The sequence below is a fragment of the Podarcis melisellensis genome (assembly GCF_964234715.1).
Source record: "Podarcis melisellensis genome assembly, chromosome: 1".
NCBI lineage: Eukaryota > Metazoa > Chordata > Lepidosauria > Squamata > Lacertidae > Podarcis > Podarcis melisellensis.
Genome location: NC_138528.1, coordinates 129,936,366 through 129,955,063, shown reverse-complemented (window position 1 = coordinate 129,955,063; position 18,698 = coordinate 129,936,366). Strand labels below are relative to the sequence as shown.

At 49.1% G+C, this 18,698-nt stretch overlaps 1 protein-coding gene across 3 annotated transcripts in view; it reads right to left on the bottom strand.

The window, feature by feature from the left end:
* MLPH (melanophilin) overlaps nt 1-10,251 on the bottom strand; it is an 80,288-nt gene extending 70,037 nt beyond the window's left edge. For 2 of the 3 annotated variants that reach the window (XM_081921517.1, XM_081921518.1), the window contains exon 1: nt 9,472-9,588. In XM_081921517.1, the coding sequence (XP_081777643.1) occupies nt 9,472-9,573 (102 nt within the window). In that variant the 5' untranslated portion in view covers nt 9,574-9,588. Of the gene's footprint in view, nt 1-9,471; nt 9,589-10,052 lie in introns of those variants that run through there. The other variant, XM_081921519.1, reaches the window with a different exon arrangement.
* Between the last annotated feature and the right edge of the window lie 8,447 nt (nt 10,252-18,698).

The following is an 18,698-nucleotide window of genomic DNA, read 5'->3' as shown; positions in this document are numbered from 1 at the left end:
ATGCTTCTCAGTCTCTGCTTCCATCGCTACTTCCTCCGGTGCTGCCCGCCAAGGACCTATCAGCCACCTCTTACGCCATTCCTCCTCTGGCTGCTCCTCCCACCAATAAGGGGTTTCCGTGTCCACCCCCGAGCACGATCCCCTGGGCGGGCTTGATTCTGGTGTTCTTCCCTCGGGGGAAGAGAAACCCCTGAACGTGCTATCTGACAATGTGGGTGTGAAAAGCCAGTCATCAAAGTACTCAGCTGGCATGGGTCTATGTGGGAAAAGTGCATGGAACTCTTCTTTCAAAAGGGGTTCGTCTAACTCGTAGCCTGGCACCCAACTATTAGCAGCGGCTGGTGTGCCCTCCCTGGCGAGAAAATATTCAACTCCCTCCTCCCCCCATCTCGAGTCCAGTATCTCTGTGACCTCGTTAAGAGGTTCTGGTCTTGGCGATTCCCCCCTCTCAGGCGCCCTCCTACGTGGCTCTGGGGGTGCTCCTGACTCTTGAAACCTGTGTGGGGTTTTGTAGGGAGTGAGCACCGACCTATGAAAGACCGGGTGCACCCTGGAACCTTCCGGAAGGGCTATACGAAAAGCCACCGGATTGATCTTAGCCTCAACTTGATATGGCCCTAGCTGCCTGTGTCCTAACTTCTTCTTGGCCAATGACCTGGCCGGCATCGCGTGGGCTGCTAACCACACCCAGTCCCCAACCTGGATGTCCTCTCCCGCCCTCCTGTGCTTATCGGCCTGCACCTTATACGCCTGTTTTGCCAGCTCCAAATGTCTCCGCAGCTCCTCGTGCACCTCTTGCAACTCCGCTGCAAACTGGTCGGCATCTTGAGGCCCCCCCCCTCCTGGTGCCGCAAATCTCGGGAAGGTTCTGGGATGACGGCCATTGTTCGCGAAGAAAGGCGTCACCCCGGTGGAAGCGTGTTTCGTGTTGTTGTAGGCGAATTCAGCCATCGGCAGATAGTCCACCCACGCCGCAGGTCGCTGGTTGGCGTAGCACCGCAGGTACTGCTGCATGATCGCGTTGACCCTCTCCGCTTGACCGTTGGTTTGTGGATGCCTCGCCGATGTCAGGTTGATTTTGACGTGCAAGATGCCCAGAAGCTTTCGCCAGAAAGTGGAAACAAACTGGCGCCCCCTGTCGGACAAGACGGACTGCGGAAGTCCATGCACTCTGAAGACGTGATCGATGAAGAGCTTTGCGGTCTGTTCTGCCGTCGCCACCTTGGCACAAGGGATGAAGTGCGCCATCTTGGTGAACAAGTCCACCACCACTAACACCGCCGTCTTACCTCTGGAGCTGGGCAGGTCTGTAACAAAGTCCAACGCTACCCTCTCCCATGGTTGCTGCGGTGTCTCCAGCGGTTCTAGCAATCCCGCCTGCTTCTGGTGCACTGGTTTGGACCTCTGGCAGATATCACACCTGGCGACGTAGTCCGCCACCTCTCCTCTCATCTGGGGCCACCAAAAGTCTCTAGCCACCAACTCCATCGTCTTTTCTTTGCCGAAATGGCCTGCACTAGGGGCGTCATGCAACTGTTGCAGAACCTTGGCTCGAAGATCGTCGGTGGGCACGTAAAGGGCACCCTTACGAGTCAAAAGTCCATCTTGTAATTGAAACTCATCGTTGTCTCGCGACCCTCCGCGTAGCTCCTCCATCTTGGACTGTGCAAACTGATCCCTTTGCAACGCGCGTCGCACCGCGTCCAGGTCGACTGCGATGGTAGCGCACGTCCACGCCTGCGGTGCGAAAATGTGCTTTGCTGCGATTGGAGCTGCTTCCTCCAAGTATTGCGGCTTTCGGGACAGCGCGTCTGCAATAACATTGGAGTCTCCTGGGATGTATTCTATTTTGAAGTCGAAGTCCGCAAAGAACTCCGCCCAGCGCATGTGTCGCTGGGTCTGCAACTTAGCCGTCCGCCAATACTCTAAGTTCTTGTGATCCGTGCGGACCTGCACCGTGTGCTTGGCTCCTATTAAGAAGTGTCGCCACGCTTTGAAAGCTGCATGAATGGCCAACAACTCCCTGTCCCATATGGTATAATTGCGCTCCGTCTTGCTGAGCTTCCGGGAGTAGAACGCACCCGGTCGCCAGTTGCCTTGTGAATCCTCTTGCAAAAGAACGGCCCCAACCGCTCTATCCGACGCATCGGTCTCTACCCGCATGGGTCTGCCGGGATTCACGTGGAGCAGCTGCTCTTCGGAGGCGAAAAGACCCTTAAGCGTCCGGAAGGACCGCTCCGCTTGTTCGGTCCAGACGAACTTCTTCTTCTTGGAACTGAGGGTGTCAGTGATCGCCGCCGTCGCGTTCGCAAAACCTTTAATAAACTTGCGGTAAAAATTGGCAAAGCCGATGAACCTCTGGACCTCTTTCCGATTTCGAGGGCTTTTCCAGTCCAACAGCGCTTGAACCTTAGCCCTGTCCATGGCCAGTCCCTCGTCGGACAACTTGTAGCCAAGGAAATCAACCTCTCTGACATCAAACTGGCACTTTTCCAACTTGGCGTACAGCCTGTGTTCCTTCAGCCTCTGCAGGACCTCCCTCACGTCCTTATCGTGATCCTCCGGCGATTCCGAGAAAATCAGGATATCGTCGAGAAAGCAGACACACTTCTTGTAGAGGAGACCTGCTAGCACGTGGTGCATAAATGCTTGAAAAACGTGGCTGCCATTTTGGAGGCCGAAAGGCATGACTCTGTATTCGTATGTGCCCAGAGGGGTGAACATGGCGGTCTTCCACTCATCTCCTTTCCGGATGCGGATGAGATTGTAAGCTCCACGTAGGTCCAGCTTGGTGAAAATCTTGCCCCTCCTGACGGTCGCTAAAAGGTCGTCAATCTTGGGCATGGGGAAAGCTTTGGGCTTAGTCAAGCTGTTGATGAACCTGTAATCCACTATAAGCCTTTTTTGGGGCGTGTCCTTCTTCTTCACAAAGAAAACAGGGCTGCCTCCCGCTGCTTTCGATTCCTGGATGAAACCGCGCTTGAGGTTATGGTCTATGAACTCCCGAAGCTCTTGCATTTCGTCCTCCGACATGGAGTACAGCTTGGCAGCAGGCAATTGCGCCCCTGGCACTAAATCAATCGCGCAGTCGTAAGGTCTATGAGGCGGCAACTTGTCAGCTTCCTTCTCACAGAAAACCTCCAAGAAGTCCTGGTACTTGTGAGGTACTGTTTGCACCATACTCAGATGCAATGGCTGCTCAGCTTCTCCTCCCTGATCGGTCTGAAAGCAATGCTGAGCACAATACGATGAACAAAAGTTGATCTGCCTCTGGTACCACGCAACCGCGGGACTGTGCCTCTCCAGCCAACTCATGCCTAACACGATGGGTGTGTCCGATAAGTGGGTGACATTGAAACTAATAAGCTCTCGATGGTTGCCAATCTGCATCATCATGGGAGGGGTTTGCTGCACCACTTGCCCCCCCAGCAACTTCCTGCCGTCCACCGTGACCACGTTCAGAGGCGTCGTTGCAGGCAGGAGCGCCATGTTGTGCTGCTTAACGAACTGCAGTCCCATGAAGTCGGCGTTGCTTCCCGAATCGATCGTTATTGGAACCTCAAAGAGTCTCCCATCAGGCAACTGGAGTGTTGCTGTGAGCAGAACTGCCGGTTTGGGAGGCAAAGGGTCCACGCTCTGCAGTGATGCTGGGGGCTTGTCTACAGATCCGCCTGGCTGAGCCCCAGTAGCTCTGCTTCCAGCCAGGCACTGTCGTTTCCCTGAAGCTGCTCCCCTGGTTGCACCTCTGCTGTTACAGTTGCCAGCGCTGCAGTGTGCTTCTGGAGCCTCTGGGGGCACTCTTTCGCCATATGGTGCGCACTGTCACAGATGTAACACTTCCTGGTTCCTCTAGGAGGCTTCGCTTTGGCTGCACCAGGGACAGGGCTCTGGGATGGCTTCTGAGCCCTAGCACCACCAATCTCCATTGGCTCCTCACTGTCCTTCCCCATTGGCGAGGGGTGCGCACGGCTGAAGTCCCTGTGCCCAAAAGGGAGAGTCCTTGCTTGCGCACGCGCTTGGGGCCCGTCCTCCTCATGCCACGGACGCCCCTCATGTCGAATTCCAAGAGCTAAAGCCCGTTGCACCACGTCTTCTAGGGTCTGGGGTCTGTCCCCCCTAGCGATCTCATCCTTGATGGGGGGGCTCAATCCCTCCCAAAAAAGATCTCTGACCGGTTTACTGTCCTTTGGCCAATCTAAGGCGGTGAGCAATGCAAAAAATTTAGAGTGGTATTGGCGCACAGTCGCTTTCCCCTGCCTCAGCCCGTGCATTTGACGGCGCGCAATGTCCACATCCACAGAGGATTGAAAACAAGAATCCATCGCTTTGATGAACGCAGTTGAATCGCGACGGGCCGGTCCATCTTCGCGCCACAGATTGCGTAGCCAAGCCCTGGCCTCCCCATGCAGGTGCGAAACAATGAACCCCACTTTCTCCTCCTCATCTTTAAAATCGTGACGGAGTAAGTGCAGTGCATATACAACGTCCGCTCTGAAATTGGGATAGTCTTGCAAGTTGCCATTAAAATGCGGAACTAGGGCACCCCCCCTCCGTCCAAGCGCAATGCCCTCCGCTCTGGATCCTGGGGCCCCCGCCCTGTCCGCGCGCTCCCACCTTGCCTGCAAATCCTGGCACGTCTTCTCCAAGTCGTCATTCTTCTTCTGCGAAGCAATGACTGCCGATGTGAGAGCGGTAACCTGATTCCGCAATGCAACCAGCTGCTCCTCAGCGCTCATGGCTGCTCCGGTTCGTGAGCTTCGCAAAAAAAAAATTTTTGCTTTCAGAGAGGGGACTTACTGTCACGGCCACCCAGATCTGGTCCCAGCTCACAAGAGACCTCACTCCGTTGCAGCTTATTTACAGGAAAAGTTTATTGAAGATTTCTGCTTCTCATACAGTTCAGCATTGTGGCCGTACGTCTGCCACGTTAGACCGCTGAAGTCCCCTCTGACTCCTCCCCTCTTCCGCACCAACTTAATAGCCTGGCTCTAGACCACCTCTTCCTCTCCTTTCTTTTCCGCAGGGTCTTCCTGCCCCCCTGGGTTCCCTCTCTCCGTGACTCGCCTGAGGCTGAATCCTCTGCCGCCTCTTCCCCCCTCTTTCTGGCTTTAGGGCCGGGCTCCTCCCCTGAGCTCTCTCCACTTCCGCGCGCCTCTACGCTTGAACTTGGCGCGCGTACGTTGCTGCTGACCTTTCTTTCGACCGCTACACCACCCCCTGCTCTGCTCTCCACCCTTTCCGGCTGAACACCCTGCTCCAACCCCCTCTCTCTGTTCTCTCCTAATCCTGCTCCCTCCGAGAGGCTGACGACTCCACCCCCTTTACTCCGTTCCGGCTGAGACGTCTCTTGCTTCCTCTGTCTTCCACTGGGCTCCTCTCCGCTTCTCCCTTCTCCTCCCCTTTGCTTGATTAAGGTAACCCCCTTTTGAGAATCCTCTGACTCGCTGCTCAGACTCGTGGATTCCCTCAGAATTCCGTCATCTTCTTCCTCATCCTTCTGCCCCTCCTCCCACTCGCTCTCCGTCTCCTCTGTCATCTCCTCCTCTCTCCCAGAAACCCTGACAATCGCGAATCCGTTTTCTATGGAAACTTTTGCTTGCAAATCCATATGAAAGTTCCAGAGCCTCAAGAATCTGGGCTGCAGTATCAGTCTCCTTAATATGCACAACCTGGGCATCTGAAATGCTGCTTAAAACTTGCTTATTTTGCCGTTCTCATACATTGATTGGAGCTCTAGATTCTTTGTTATTGCCTTTAGGCCTTTTACTTTTAATGCCACCTAGTATTTCTTTGCTATTAACAACAGATACTTTCCCCATTGAGTAAGGATGGTAACCTGGGCATCTTGAGGCTTGCATCACTGAAGTAAACCTCACTGGCCATCTCAAAAACGGAGGAAATGTCCAAAACTCAAAAGTTGGAGAAAAATGTGCTAAATCCAAAACCAGAACAAAGTCTCCAAAGGAAAATTTAAGACCAAAAATCTTCACTACCTAGGTACTGCTCTGTGAGGGAAGTGGGGACTAATCTCTTTTCACAGTAGAGACAATGGAGTCACCATATGCTCACCAAGAAACAAAAGAAAGAGTTCTGCTTTGGACTTCTTTCTTAAGAGAATTCAGCTGCATTCACCAAAATACTTCAAAAATAATCTAATCTGGACCCATAACCTATGTTGGGATGTGAATTAGATGCCAGGAGAGGATAATATATTTATTAGCTATTATCCTTCCTTCCTCACGTGAACAGAGTGCCATCCCTTTGCAATTTAAAGAGAAGCTTAGATAGACTGGTTTTAGCCTTTTAGTTTAAATAATCCAGGATGGATTCTCCTGGTATTGCTTCCTTTCTCTGAAAACTTTAAGCTTGTCAATATCCTCCTTCAGTTGTGGTGCCCAGAGCTGGACACAGGACTCCAGGTGTGTCTGTCAAAGGCAAAATAGAGTGAACACCCCATGGTTAACCACCCCACCCCACCCTTGGTAATCTCACAGCCACACGTAAGAGAAAGTATTGCTTCCTACATTCTGCAGACTTGGCCTAATATTTATGCCTTGTTGCTTACTGACTTAACAAGAGTTTTCCACACAATTCTAAAGAACAATTATCCTAGTCAAAAGCAACTGCAAGGGACCAATGGATCCTGAAACATGATATAAAGTGATGAACTTTAAAAGAGAAGGGAGGTGGAGAGAGGAGAGAGAAGGGTCTCAAAAGTGGCTTCAGAAAATGTGTCTTTTCTCCTTCTGGGTGATGGGCCGATGGGAGAAGATGGTTCTGCTTTAAGTCCCCCGTCCCACTATTAACACAGAGGAACGAGCCCAGCGAGGGTCAGAGGGGGAACACTCAAGCGGCCTTCAGGTGGAAGGGCAGCTGTGCAAGGCATTCCCAGCACACCCAAGTCACCTGGCCCTGCCGGAAAGGCCGCCATCCTGCAACAGAGCTGCAAAGGTGGAATAAGGTCAACCTAGAGGAGACTGGAGACTCCAGATCACTGCTGCCAATGCGACCTATCAATCTAAGCTCTCTCTCTCTCCTGTGATTCAAATTAATAATCATGCCACTCTCAGCAGCTCAAGGTATTGGAAGCAAAATAATGAGAAAAGTTGGAGGCCACCAGAAGGAAAGCAGGCAGTTGCAATTTCTCCCTACCACTACTGTATAATCTCCACAAGTTAATGCACCCCATATTTGGAAACCTGGTCAAGTCAATCATTTTGTTACTGGCTTAAGCATGGAAGATAGCGAATAATACTACTTCACTTTTATACAGTGCTTTAGAGCATTCAAAGTACTTCATGCTTACACCAATCCTGTAAGGTAGGTCCGTATCACCCCCCATGTTATGAAGGCCCTGGGGCTTAGAAAAGGTGGCAGAGCTGATATCTGAACAGGAACCTCCTGATTTGTCACTCTGTCTCTTAGGCCCTTTCCAGGCAACTGTGCTTTAAATCCACGCTAACTGGGCAAACCTAAACATGCTGGTGTGAGACCAAATCCCTCCAAGAGAACAGTGATCATCCAAAGGGGACCTCAACCATTATGCCATGCCTCCTTAAAGAACAAAAATAAGACAAATTCTGTTGAAATTCCAAAATACTTGAATGTTGCTAGGATCGGACATGGGGAAACCAGGGACAGAGTCCAGAAATTGATGGGAGCCCAACTCCCAGCATGCTGTGCTGGCCAGGACTGGTGGGAGTTGGGAGCCAAAGAATCTCTGGAAGTTAACAGACTAGTTCCACACTCACCCACCCCCGGGCTAAATCATAACCACAGTCCATAAGCCTCTTCCTAAAGATATGGGTGCTGACTGTAGACCGGCTACTAGAGGGTGGGTCTGCGGAGTGATTTTGAAAGAGGCCAGACGTGCTTCTGTCAAATATGACTCCGTCCACCTGCACAGTGACGTCGGTTATGCTGGCTCCTTGTCTAACCCCCCTGCAGAGGGGAGAAATAGAACGGTGCATTAGGCACACAGAAGTTGTGAGAAATTGCAACCCACCTCTCATTTTTTGCTGCTATCTTGAAGTCACACCCAAAAGGGTGGGGGGGTGACAAGGAGGAGGTAAACAACAGTAGTTTGGACTTGTTGGAAATTTTTGAGCGTCAGCAACAGACAGCGAAGGACACTTATTCTAATGGGGTTGTGGAATCCTAGCAAACTACAATCTCCACAGACGTGAGATGCAATTTTCATTTACAGTGGTACCCTGGGTTAAGAACTTAATTTGTTCTGGAGGTCCGTTCTTAACCTAAACTGTTCTTAACCTGAAGCACCACTTTAGCTAATGGGGCCTCCTGTTGCCGCCGCACGATTTCTGTTCTTATCCTGAAGCAAAGTTCTTAACCCAAGGTACTATTTCTGGGTTAGCAGAGTCTGTAACCTGAAGCGTCAGTAACCTGAGGTACCACTGTAATGCCACACTTCTGAGGAGTTCAGAGCAGTGCTTTAGCACCTCAACAACCTGATTGATAGATCAGGTCAAGCTCCCCAATTCATATCAATGAACTTTCTAACATAGTAGTTCTATGATCCTGGATTTCTGACACCCAGTCACCTCATTCTATTCATGGCATATGACAGTTCTTTACACAATTTCAGGGTACCCTCAGTTACCACTGAATATGATTGTATTTGCAGGTGGTAAATTCTGCATAAACTTTCCCCATGTCTTAAGCTTGGCCTTCTAGTTAATATAATTTGAAACCTAAAATAAATGCTAAAGATAATCAATCTAACAAAAGGCCACAGCCACAGATGATGATGCTGGTGATTAAAGGTAAAAAGGTAAATATTATTATTATTAATGACAAATGACTAGATTTATGGAGAACAAGTAACAGATATGCAAATCAGCCCCAACTCCAGTCAGCTGGCCACATACCAGTTTCCAGACCCTGAGTTCTGGGCATCATCTGATCTGCAGGTCTGGAAAACAATCTGCAGCCCCCTTGGCTGGAGTTGAGAGTTGTTTGCCATTAACAACTTCTGGGGCTTTAGGTCTACTTGTCAGACTGGCCTCCTATAGCTTTCCATAAATAGGAGGAGTTGTCCCAATACTGCTGCAACCCGTGGCTTAGCGTGGGTTGTCAGCACCCGGGGCAAGGCAAGTAATTTGCACCCCCTAACCCGTGGATTTGCGCCCCCTAACCCTAACCCCCAGATGTTGCGCCCGGTGTGGCCGGCCCCCCCTGCACCCCCCACGCTACGCCACTGGCTGCAACTTCCATGGAGCTGAAACCTGACTCCTGATCAAAAACGAGATAGATCCGCTGTTGGACAAAACTATTTCAAGCACTTTCATAAATATTTCAATAAAGTGTTATTGAAAGGGGAGTTTCCATGGAGGGGAACCCTTTTATAGATTTGCATTGGCTTTACTTCCATAGTTTGCATTGAACAAATCGGTAATAAATTAGAAATGTGCCTTTCCAGTTACAAGATGTCAACAGTAAAAATGAACCCACATTTAAATCTCCAGTAGGAAAGAAGAAGTCAAGGAAGTTGCTCTTTTTACCCCAGTCGGCAGCTTTGCCAGAAAGGGCGCATGTGGAGTCATCTGCAGCCATGTGCAGCCATGGCGCTCCTTGCTTCCCAAATTAACCTTCAGTCGGCCTCGGGGCGCCTCTGGCGAAGTCACAAGCTCTTTGCGCGCCAGAGAGCATTCAGTGTCACAGGACAGCAGCAGACTCTCCCACCCCTCCTCTAGGTTGGTTTCACTGTGACAGGACTATTGCTGCCAGTTCGCGTATCCCTGGTGCGCGGAGATGCCCCCGTCCTTTCCAGCTCAGCCCTTCTCCTAATGCGCAGCCCTTTCCTCCTCCAGCCCGCGCTCACCTTGGCCCCTCGCTCCCGCTCCTTCCTCTGCCCCCGACCTGGCAGCCAGGCGGGCAGGTGCCAGCCCTGCAAACGCCCGCCAGGTCCTCGCGGGCTGCTGCTCACTGCCTTTGCCCCTGGCCAACAAGCCCCCTGGAGCCTGCCCAGGCAAGCAGCAGGTTGCAATTGCGCTTCTCCCCCTGGGGATCGCCCTTTGCGCAGCTGCGGTTACCTTGCAATGCGCGCTGTTGCTGCTGCTGCTGCTTCCTGGGTGCTGCTCAGTCCTCTCTCTGGTCTCTTTCTCGGTGGAAATGCTGCCCTAGAAGGTGGTGCAAAACTATGTGGCTGTCACATGCTTCCAGTGCTGGGTTCCCATCCTCCTCTCCCCTCGCCCAGGGCTCACCAGATCCAACCACCTAATCGGTGCGCAGCGATCACATGGCCCCACGAGCGCTGGCCTCCCAGTCCACTTCCTGGGCAGCAGCAGCAGCTAAAGCGATAAGAAGAGCAGCAGCAGAAGGAGAAATGCGACGGGAGAGCTGCAGCCTCTGGCAGCTTTTTAAATAACCACGGGGAAGATTGCCTGGGCTACCTGTGGGACACATGGGAGGCACTTGGTCAGGGCGCGGGAATAAATGGCCCAGTCAGCCGGTATTTAAATCTGAGTGGGACTTGAAAGAGCAAGGTTTTTTAAACTGCATCAATAAAAAGCAGGTTAGTGGGTTGAGCAAATCCACTGCGAGATCGGGTTGCGCAAGGTTAGGATGCCTGCTAGGATGAACCTTCCTTTTGCAGAGGCAGTGACCTGTCCCTCGTATTTAACCATCTGAAATATTTTAATGCCGCCTTTCCTGAAATCACAGTGAGTTAACAACGCAACCATTAAACCAAAGATACAAAACGGTAAGCTATCCAGCCCGAGGCGAATGAAAAGCAGCTCGCACTGAGATCCAGAGGAGAAAAGTTGCGTCTTCAGAGAAAGACGGAGACTCTGTTGCCTCGCTCGCCTGCCTGCGGGTTTCTCGAATCATCCCGCTGCTGTCCACGGTTGGAAGCATGATGCTCCATCCAAAACTCAGCAGGGTTTTCCCATCTTCTGAGACAAAAGTGGGGAATGCCTGCTGCCCTGTTCTTCAAATATGTGTGTGAGCAGCCCAGGCAGTGGGCCTTCCCAAACACCCCTTTGCAAAGAGCTCACTCATGCACATTCATGGGCTGCATAATGCTCTTAACCGCTGTGTTATTTTCTTCACTCCTTATCAGCTAAACCTGATCTCCCTGTTCAAACAGAATGTGAAAAGTGAATTCATACTTTGAATTCCTTTGTGCTGAGTTGCGCTCAGTTGTGTCAATAGAAAACTCTGCGCTGGAGACTAGCCCTTGTGGGAGACTCCCCAAGTCGCTCTGAGTGGGCAATTATTTTGGCAACCTTTTCAATGCCAGGCAACTGAACTGACTTGGAGGTATAATCAATTAAAAATGCTGTCAACCTGATTTTTTTTATGTAACGGGATTGCACTATGTGGTTAATAAAATATGCAAAGTTATAAAATAGCCCACTGGTGATGTGTTCTCCCGTGACAAAGGGACATTTAACCACCTGAATCTGTTTGTTGGTTTGTTTTTAAAGAGATATGGTAGAGTTGAAAGGGCTCTTGGCAGCCACCAGTCCGCCCCCCCCCTCCAAGTGCAGCAGGAACCACAGCATGGATTTTGAGAAATGCATGGTGGGTTTTAGTACTCAGAGCATCCTTTTCTAAGTGCTCACAGACTGACTTGTTGAATTATCTGCTCTAAGACCTTTCCTGGTATCAGTGGGTCAAGTGAGTAGAATTGTAGAGTTGGAAGGGACCATGAGGTTCATCTAGTCCAACCCCTGCAAAGCAGGAATATTTTGCCCAAAGTGGAGATTGAATCCACAACCTTGAGGTGAAGAGTCTCATGCTGTACCGACTGAGCCATCCCTAGTTATCTGGACCTTCTTTCCCCCTTTTTCTGAAGGTGGGGACAACATTTGCCACCTCCAAGAATATTCAAAGATTACAGTCTGAAATTACAGTCTGTAAATCCACTGGATAATATTATTTTCTAGACCGTATTCAATCAGTTTGCTAACCAAAATATTAGAGATCGTTATCAAATGTTTTGCTGAAATTAAGATAAATAATGCCACAGCCTTCTTACACGAGACTAATCTAGCAAAATTTATTACTGACAAATCCATGCTGCATTCTATTAATCACTGCAGTGTTATCAGGAGATGTGCAAACTGGCTCCTTTTCAATCTGTTCTAGTATGGGACAACAATATTTTAATTGCACCTGTATTCTTTTTTATTCCTGTGTCTAGCATTCATCTGCATTCATTCTGGAGTATTCCCCCCAAAAAAAAACACACAAAGGCACCCTCATGGATGACACAGAAAACACCTTTTGCTTTTCTTTTTGTGCTGCTTGTGTGGTCACTGCAAGAAGTGGAAGAGGCTAGGAGAGCTCAGTCAGTAGAGAGGGAGACTCTTCATCTCAGAGCCCACATTGGGCAAAAGATCCCTGCACTGCAGGGGGTTAGACTAGGTGAACCCCATGGTCCCTTCGAATGACACAATTCATTGATTCTACAGCAATTTTAAAATCACATGTAAATTCTAAACTATCTTGTACACATCAGTTAAGTATAAAACAAGGCCTCCTCCAAAAAAGGCCTTCTCCTTTTGTGTGCTCGCTTTATGTGCTCTGAACAAAGCCATTCATTGTTCTTCAGGGCAGACTATCATCCATAAGTGGAGTCAGATTCAACTGATTTTGCTCAACAAAGAGGCCCATGAAAAGGCCAAATTAAGTGACATATGCGAGATCTGTTTTCGGATCACTAGATGTTTCTGCTTTTCCTTTAAAGGAAGTGCAGCCCCCGCCCCCTCAAATTTCATCATGGCTCCCTTTCCCTTTGGCATTTCCCCCATTATGAATTTACCATATTTTTCGCTCTATAAGACGCACCAGACCACAAGACGCACCTAGTTTTTGGAGGAGGAAAACAAGAAAAAAATATATTCTGAATCTCAGTAGCCAGAACAGCAAGAGGGATCGCTGCACAGTGAAAGCAGCAATCCCTCTTGCTGTTCTGGCTTCTGGGATAGCTGCGCAGCCTGCATTCGCTCCATAAGACGCACACACATTTCCCCTTGCTTTTTAGGAGGGAAAAAGTGAGTCTTATAGAGCAAAAAATACGGTACTTCCACCAACGGAACAGCCATTTCCCCCCCTCTGTGAAAGGTTTGACTCCCTCCCTGCAGCATCTCAGCCACAATCAAATTCTCACAAGTTGCTGGCCTGTTCTCTCTGTGTGGGCACTGGCGGACAAAGGTGGGGGGGCGGCCTACCCCGGGTACCATCTGGGGGGGATGACATCATGGCCCCCCCAGCCCCCGGGATGCTCAGCGCTCACCACGCCCCCTGGGATGCACGCCACGCCCCTGGATGTACGCCGCCCCCGGTGCCGGAGCAGGTAGCTTCGCCACTGGGGGGGGGGCAGATTTGAATGGGGTAGGAGAGGGAGGCTTGCATGAAGTTCAGGGACAATCTGAATAACATGCATTTCATTGATAATTATCCATGGCTGGACATATATTGGGTGCATCAGTGCAAATGCTCTCAGCAAGGCCGCCTAAGGAGAATCCAATTTGTCTTTCCAAATGTCCGGGCAGCTGATTATTGATCTGCCCTGCAACGAGTTTCCATTTATCTTGCTCCTCTCTGGAACACCAAACGAGCGGCATGTGGGCTGCCATGTGCGTGTCCCCCCCCCCCCCGATCTTGCTGGAACTGGCTTGGTGGCTTGTGACCAGAGATCAGACTCAGATGAGGAAACAAACTGTCACTCCTCTTGTTCACCGCATTGCTAATTTACCAGATATGATTCTCAGCAGGTCCAGTTCTCTCTCTTTTATTTCAGAATGTGGTCGCCTCCCCCTCTTCGATTCACTTTTTATAGTTTATGTTTCTATGCAGCAGCTTCTTAAATCTGTCATCTTGCTGATTATTCTTCTTAAAACAAATTCTACTGGAAATGTTTTGATTTTTTTAAAAGAAAGTAAATAGACAGTCTCTGATATTCTGCAGAGCACCAGGGAAAGGTGTGTGTGACTCGGAAGCAGGACTCTGCGAGCTGCTTGACAAGTTGTGCAGGGAGCAGGAAGTGGTGGAGTGAGATGCCTGAGTTCTTGGGCCTTGTTCACTTTCAGAGTCCAGGGGGAGGTTGGCTTTTTAAGAAAGTGATAAACATCTACCTGACATTCAGAAGACATCTGAAGGCAGCCCTGTTCAGGGAAGTTTTTAATATGTGACATTTTAGTGTATCTTTCATCTTTGTTGGAAGCCACCCAGAGTGGCTGGGGAAACCCAGCCAGATGGGCGGGGTACAAATAATAAATTATTATTATTATTATTATTAAAGGCTTTTGGACAAAGGAAGCAAAACCCCTTCCCTTCCTGCACCCACTTCAGGTAAATGGTTTCCTGGTGAGCTTCTTCCACAGGAGTGCATTGGGTGGAAAACATACACCCACCTGTAGCCCGAATTGCACAGTGATGTGCAGAAGAGCTCTCAGACAAACCATATAAACATTTCACAACACATCGGCTGTTGCTGGGTGATAAACCTATTCCCATCACTTGGCAGAGCAATACAAGTGAGCCCTGGGCTCCCTTCCACCTCCACAATACTATGATTCTATGGAATGACCAAGATCCCTGAGGATAACTCTGCCACTGCTTCTGTCCTGCTTCCTCGGGATGGTTTCATCATCTGTGTGGGCTCTGAGGCCCACATGGATATATGAATAGAAGGGATTTTCCTAGGAGGGAAAACACAAACCAGCTCTGGAAAACATTTGGTGGAGCAGAAACCTCCTATGTAGCCACGAGATACACAGGGCTCAAGGCATTTTGGCACCAAGAGGAACCACTGAATGGTGTGAGTGAAGATCTACACTGGGCACAAGGTGGGTGGGGTGGGGGACCAGCAGCACCTCCTATTCTCCAAGAGAGAAGCAACAGAACTTCTACAGAAGCAGCATTTTGGGGTTCCACCAAGACGATGACAGATCCAGCTTCCAAGGAGTGCACCACAGCTGTCACAGCTACTGTGGCGGCGGCAGACAATGCATTTCTTGGAGGCCCTATCTGCTTCCGCTGTGGATCTTGACACCTGAGGTAGTTGCCTCACCTTGCCTCATGGGTGGGACGGCCCTTATGGTGGCTTCCCATCCAGTATTCTACATCTATATACTTGTAAAGTGTAAGTAGCTTCAGTTATTTTCTTAGCCAACCCAACAAAAGGCTTTTCTCTCAAGAGTTCCTGTTATTGGAGAAGGGAAATGGAAAGAAATCCTGTCCCACCTCATAACACTGGAAGTTCAATGCAAACTTCCACATACAAATCTGTCCACATAAATGTCAACAAAATGAAACCGTGTGCTAGAATTCTGTTGCTCTCAGTAGGAGAGGGGTGGGGAAATTATGGTCCCCCAGATGTTCCTATCAGTCCATGCTGGCTAGGGCTGATCAAAGCTGGAGTCCAACATTAACTGAAGGTCTATAGGTTACCCATCCCTGCAATAGGACTGATACCCGACTGCTCTGCCTCCAAAATACACTCTACTTTTATTCTGCAGAGTTTAATCTTGGCAGAGTGGGAGGCTGTTGTAAATCTGTGTGATTAAATCACAATATCCTAAAAGAACCAGCTGCACAAATATAAGATGGGAGACCCCTGGATTACCAGTAGTACAAAGGGTCTCAGAGTCTTAGTAGACTGCAGGCTTCACATGAGTCAACAGTGTGACGCAGCAGCAAAAAACAACAACAAAAACCTAATGCTATTCTCAGTGGCATCAATAAAAGTCTAATGCTCAGATCAAGGGAAGTAATAGTCCCACTCTATTCTGCCTTGGCCAGACCACACCTGGAATACTGTGTCCAATTCTGGACACCACAATTTAAGAAGGATGTTGACAAGCTGGAACATGCAGAGGAGGGCAACCAAGAGGATCAAGGGACTGGAAACCAAGCCTTATGAGGAACGGTTGAAGGAGCTGGGTATGTTTAGCCTGGTGAAGAGGAGACTGAGGGGAGATATGAGAGCCATCTTCAAATATCTCAAGGGCTGTCACATGGAAGAGGGAACAAGCTTGTTTTAGGTAGGACTTGAACCTATGGCTTCAAGTTACAAGAAGGGAGAGTCCAACTAAACATCAGGAAGAACTTTCTGACAATGAGAGCCGTTTGGCAGTGGAATAGACGTCACGAGAGGTTCCTTGGAGATTTTGAAGCAGAGGTCGGATGGCCATCTGTCATGGATGCTTCAGTTGAGATTCCCATATTACAGGGGGCTGGATTAGATTACGCTTGGGGTCCCTTTCAACTCTACAATTCTCCTCGTCTGCACACGTTCCAGCTTCACAATATCCTCCTTAAACTGGGGCACCCAGTTTAACCATTCTAACCAATCTAACCATTGTTAGATGAAGAAACACACTTGCAAATAGAGAATGCACCAGTGATTCTGCAGCCCAGTCCAGCAGCTGGAACTACACATGAAGAGGTGCCTCAGATATTCAGTGATTGTGGGAATTAGGTGCTCAGCAAGGCGAGCAAGGAGCTGGAAGAAGCTCCCTCTGTCTCCTTTTCCTGCCAGGCAGCTGACTGGTGTACTTGCCAACTCATAGACTCACAGAACTGTGCTACACAACTACACATGTGCAGACTGAGCTGCTTGCATGTGCACACAGTCAAGGCTAATGTATGAAACTGTACTCCATAGTAGCAAGGGGTGGGGGTGAGGCTGGAGCAATCATTTCATCGTTAAAATGCAGACAATTCAAATTTCTTCCTACACAAGCAGACTTCCTCACTATAAATTATAGCAGAACTCTAAGTACCCAGCTCTTCTGGAGGCCTTATCTTAAGCCCAGAAAAAGGAAAGACCCATCAGTTTCAACATACTTGGATTAATTTTCATACTGCCCTGTAAACTAACATCATAAATTATTATGGCTTTCTTCCCCAACTATCCCCTGAATTGAGGCTATGCAGCTGTGGGTGTGTTTTTCTAAATGCATTAAGGAAAAGTTTAACTATTTCCAAAGCTAATCTACAGGAGAGTAGTTGTTTAAACATCCAGTTGTCAAAGTCTCAAACTCTAGCAAGGCCCAGGTCAAATAGAGAAGTTCTTCAAGAGGGACCAACCTCTTGGGTTCTCATGTATCTTTTGTTCCGAACACTTCAATATTTGCCGTATCACTGCTCCAGAGGTGCTGCTAGGTCTTACAGGACTTGAGGCACAGGACAATTGCACATATTTGCATAAAATCTGCAGTAACAATTCATATGTATCAATGCCTCTGGGAAATTAGTGGGATGGTTGGCCAGGATTTTAGCAACACAGGACTTTGCTGTGTTCCCAGCTGGCCTACAAGCAAAGTTGTTGTTTTTAAAGAACAGGCCAGAGTCCACAGCAGAAGATCTGGGGATCACAGATAGTGGCGGAGTTAGTTGCATAGGTACCCAGAGTGGTAGCCATGCCATACACCCGGGGGGGAGGGGTGGTGGCAGGGCGATCCACCGTGCGCAGGGTTCCTGCAGTGTGCCTTTTTGTCACCCTCCTCATGGATGACACCGGGGGCAGACCGCCCCCCACATCCTACACCCCTGATCAGGGGCCCTCATACACCCCTCACAACACCTTGGCATGGCACCTTTCTGTGCTTTGAGCTAACCTTGACAATATTTTTTTGTGTGAGTTGGGATGTCTTGAGCGGTGAGGAACTGTAATGAAAGGAACACAGTCTGCCTTTAACAAGTGTGTAACAGGTTTTCTGGGTGGCCTTGAACCCAGCCTTCAGAAAGTGTCATTCTCCAAGTTAGCAGGATGACAAAGAAGCAACTTCCAGTTTACATGTACAGTGGTACCTCAGGGTACAAACTTAATTCATTCTGGAGGTCCGTTCTTAACCTGAAACTGTTCTTATCCTGAGGTACCACTTTAGCCAACGGGGCCTCCCGCTGCCGCTGCGCAATTTCTGTTCTCATCCTGAAGCAAAGTTCTTAACCTGAGGTACTATTTTTGGATTCGCGGAGTCTGTAACCTGAAGCGTCTGAAACCCAAGGTACCACTGTAGAGATAGACAGAGAAGAGAAAGCAAGCTGGGAGTTTCAAGAGGGAGCTGACTAAGCTTAGGTCAGCCTGTTTGCAGAGCGGTGGGCTGTAGCATTTGATCTCTGGGAACCTGATGCAAGTTTAAAGGATTTGCTTCCCACTGCAGAACTGTCTGCTTGCTTCTGCTATGCTTTGCTTGTATATTTGTAAACAGAACAAATATTACCAAGATACAAGTTTCTAGTGATTTCACATCCAAGTGAAATGGAATCCTTGCCCATGGAAGCTCTCGGTGCTTGGGGAACTGGGGAGCATGTAGCGATAATTAATCATCTTCTGCAAATTGCATATGCTTGAAAAGGAGAATCTGCATCGAGGGAAACAAATCTAAACCTCTATTTTTTCAGCTACAAAGGCGCATTAACAATATTCAACTAAAGGGTCAAGATCTTTCCTCCTTAAGCATTAAGCTTTTCCTACTTAAATCTTCTCAACCAAAATGGACCCAGCTGCTGCCTTGAAAGGAGAATTCTGTTATAGTCTCTCTTCCCAACCCAGATGTAGCTCTCCAATCCCAGAGCAGCAAGATGGGGTGCCAGAAAGGGGAATTTCATTTATGACTTGTTGTGTAACCCTCCATTACAGCAAGAAAAAACTATAGTGTACATGGCTTTCTCATAAACAGTGCGATCAAGGAGGGAGTTGTGTTAGAGTCCCAGCAGTG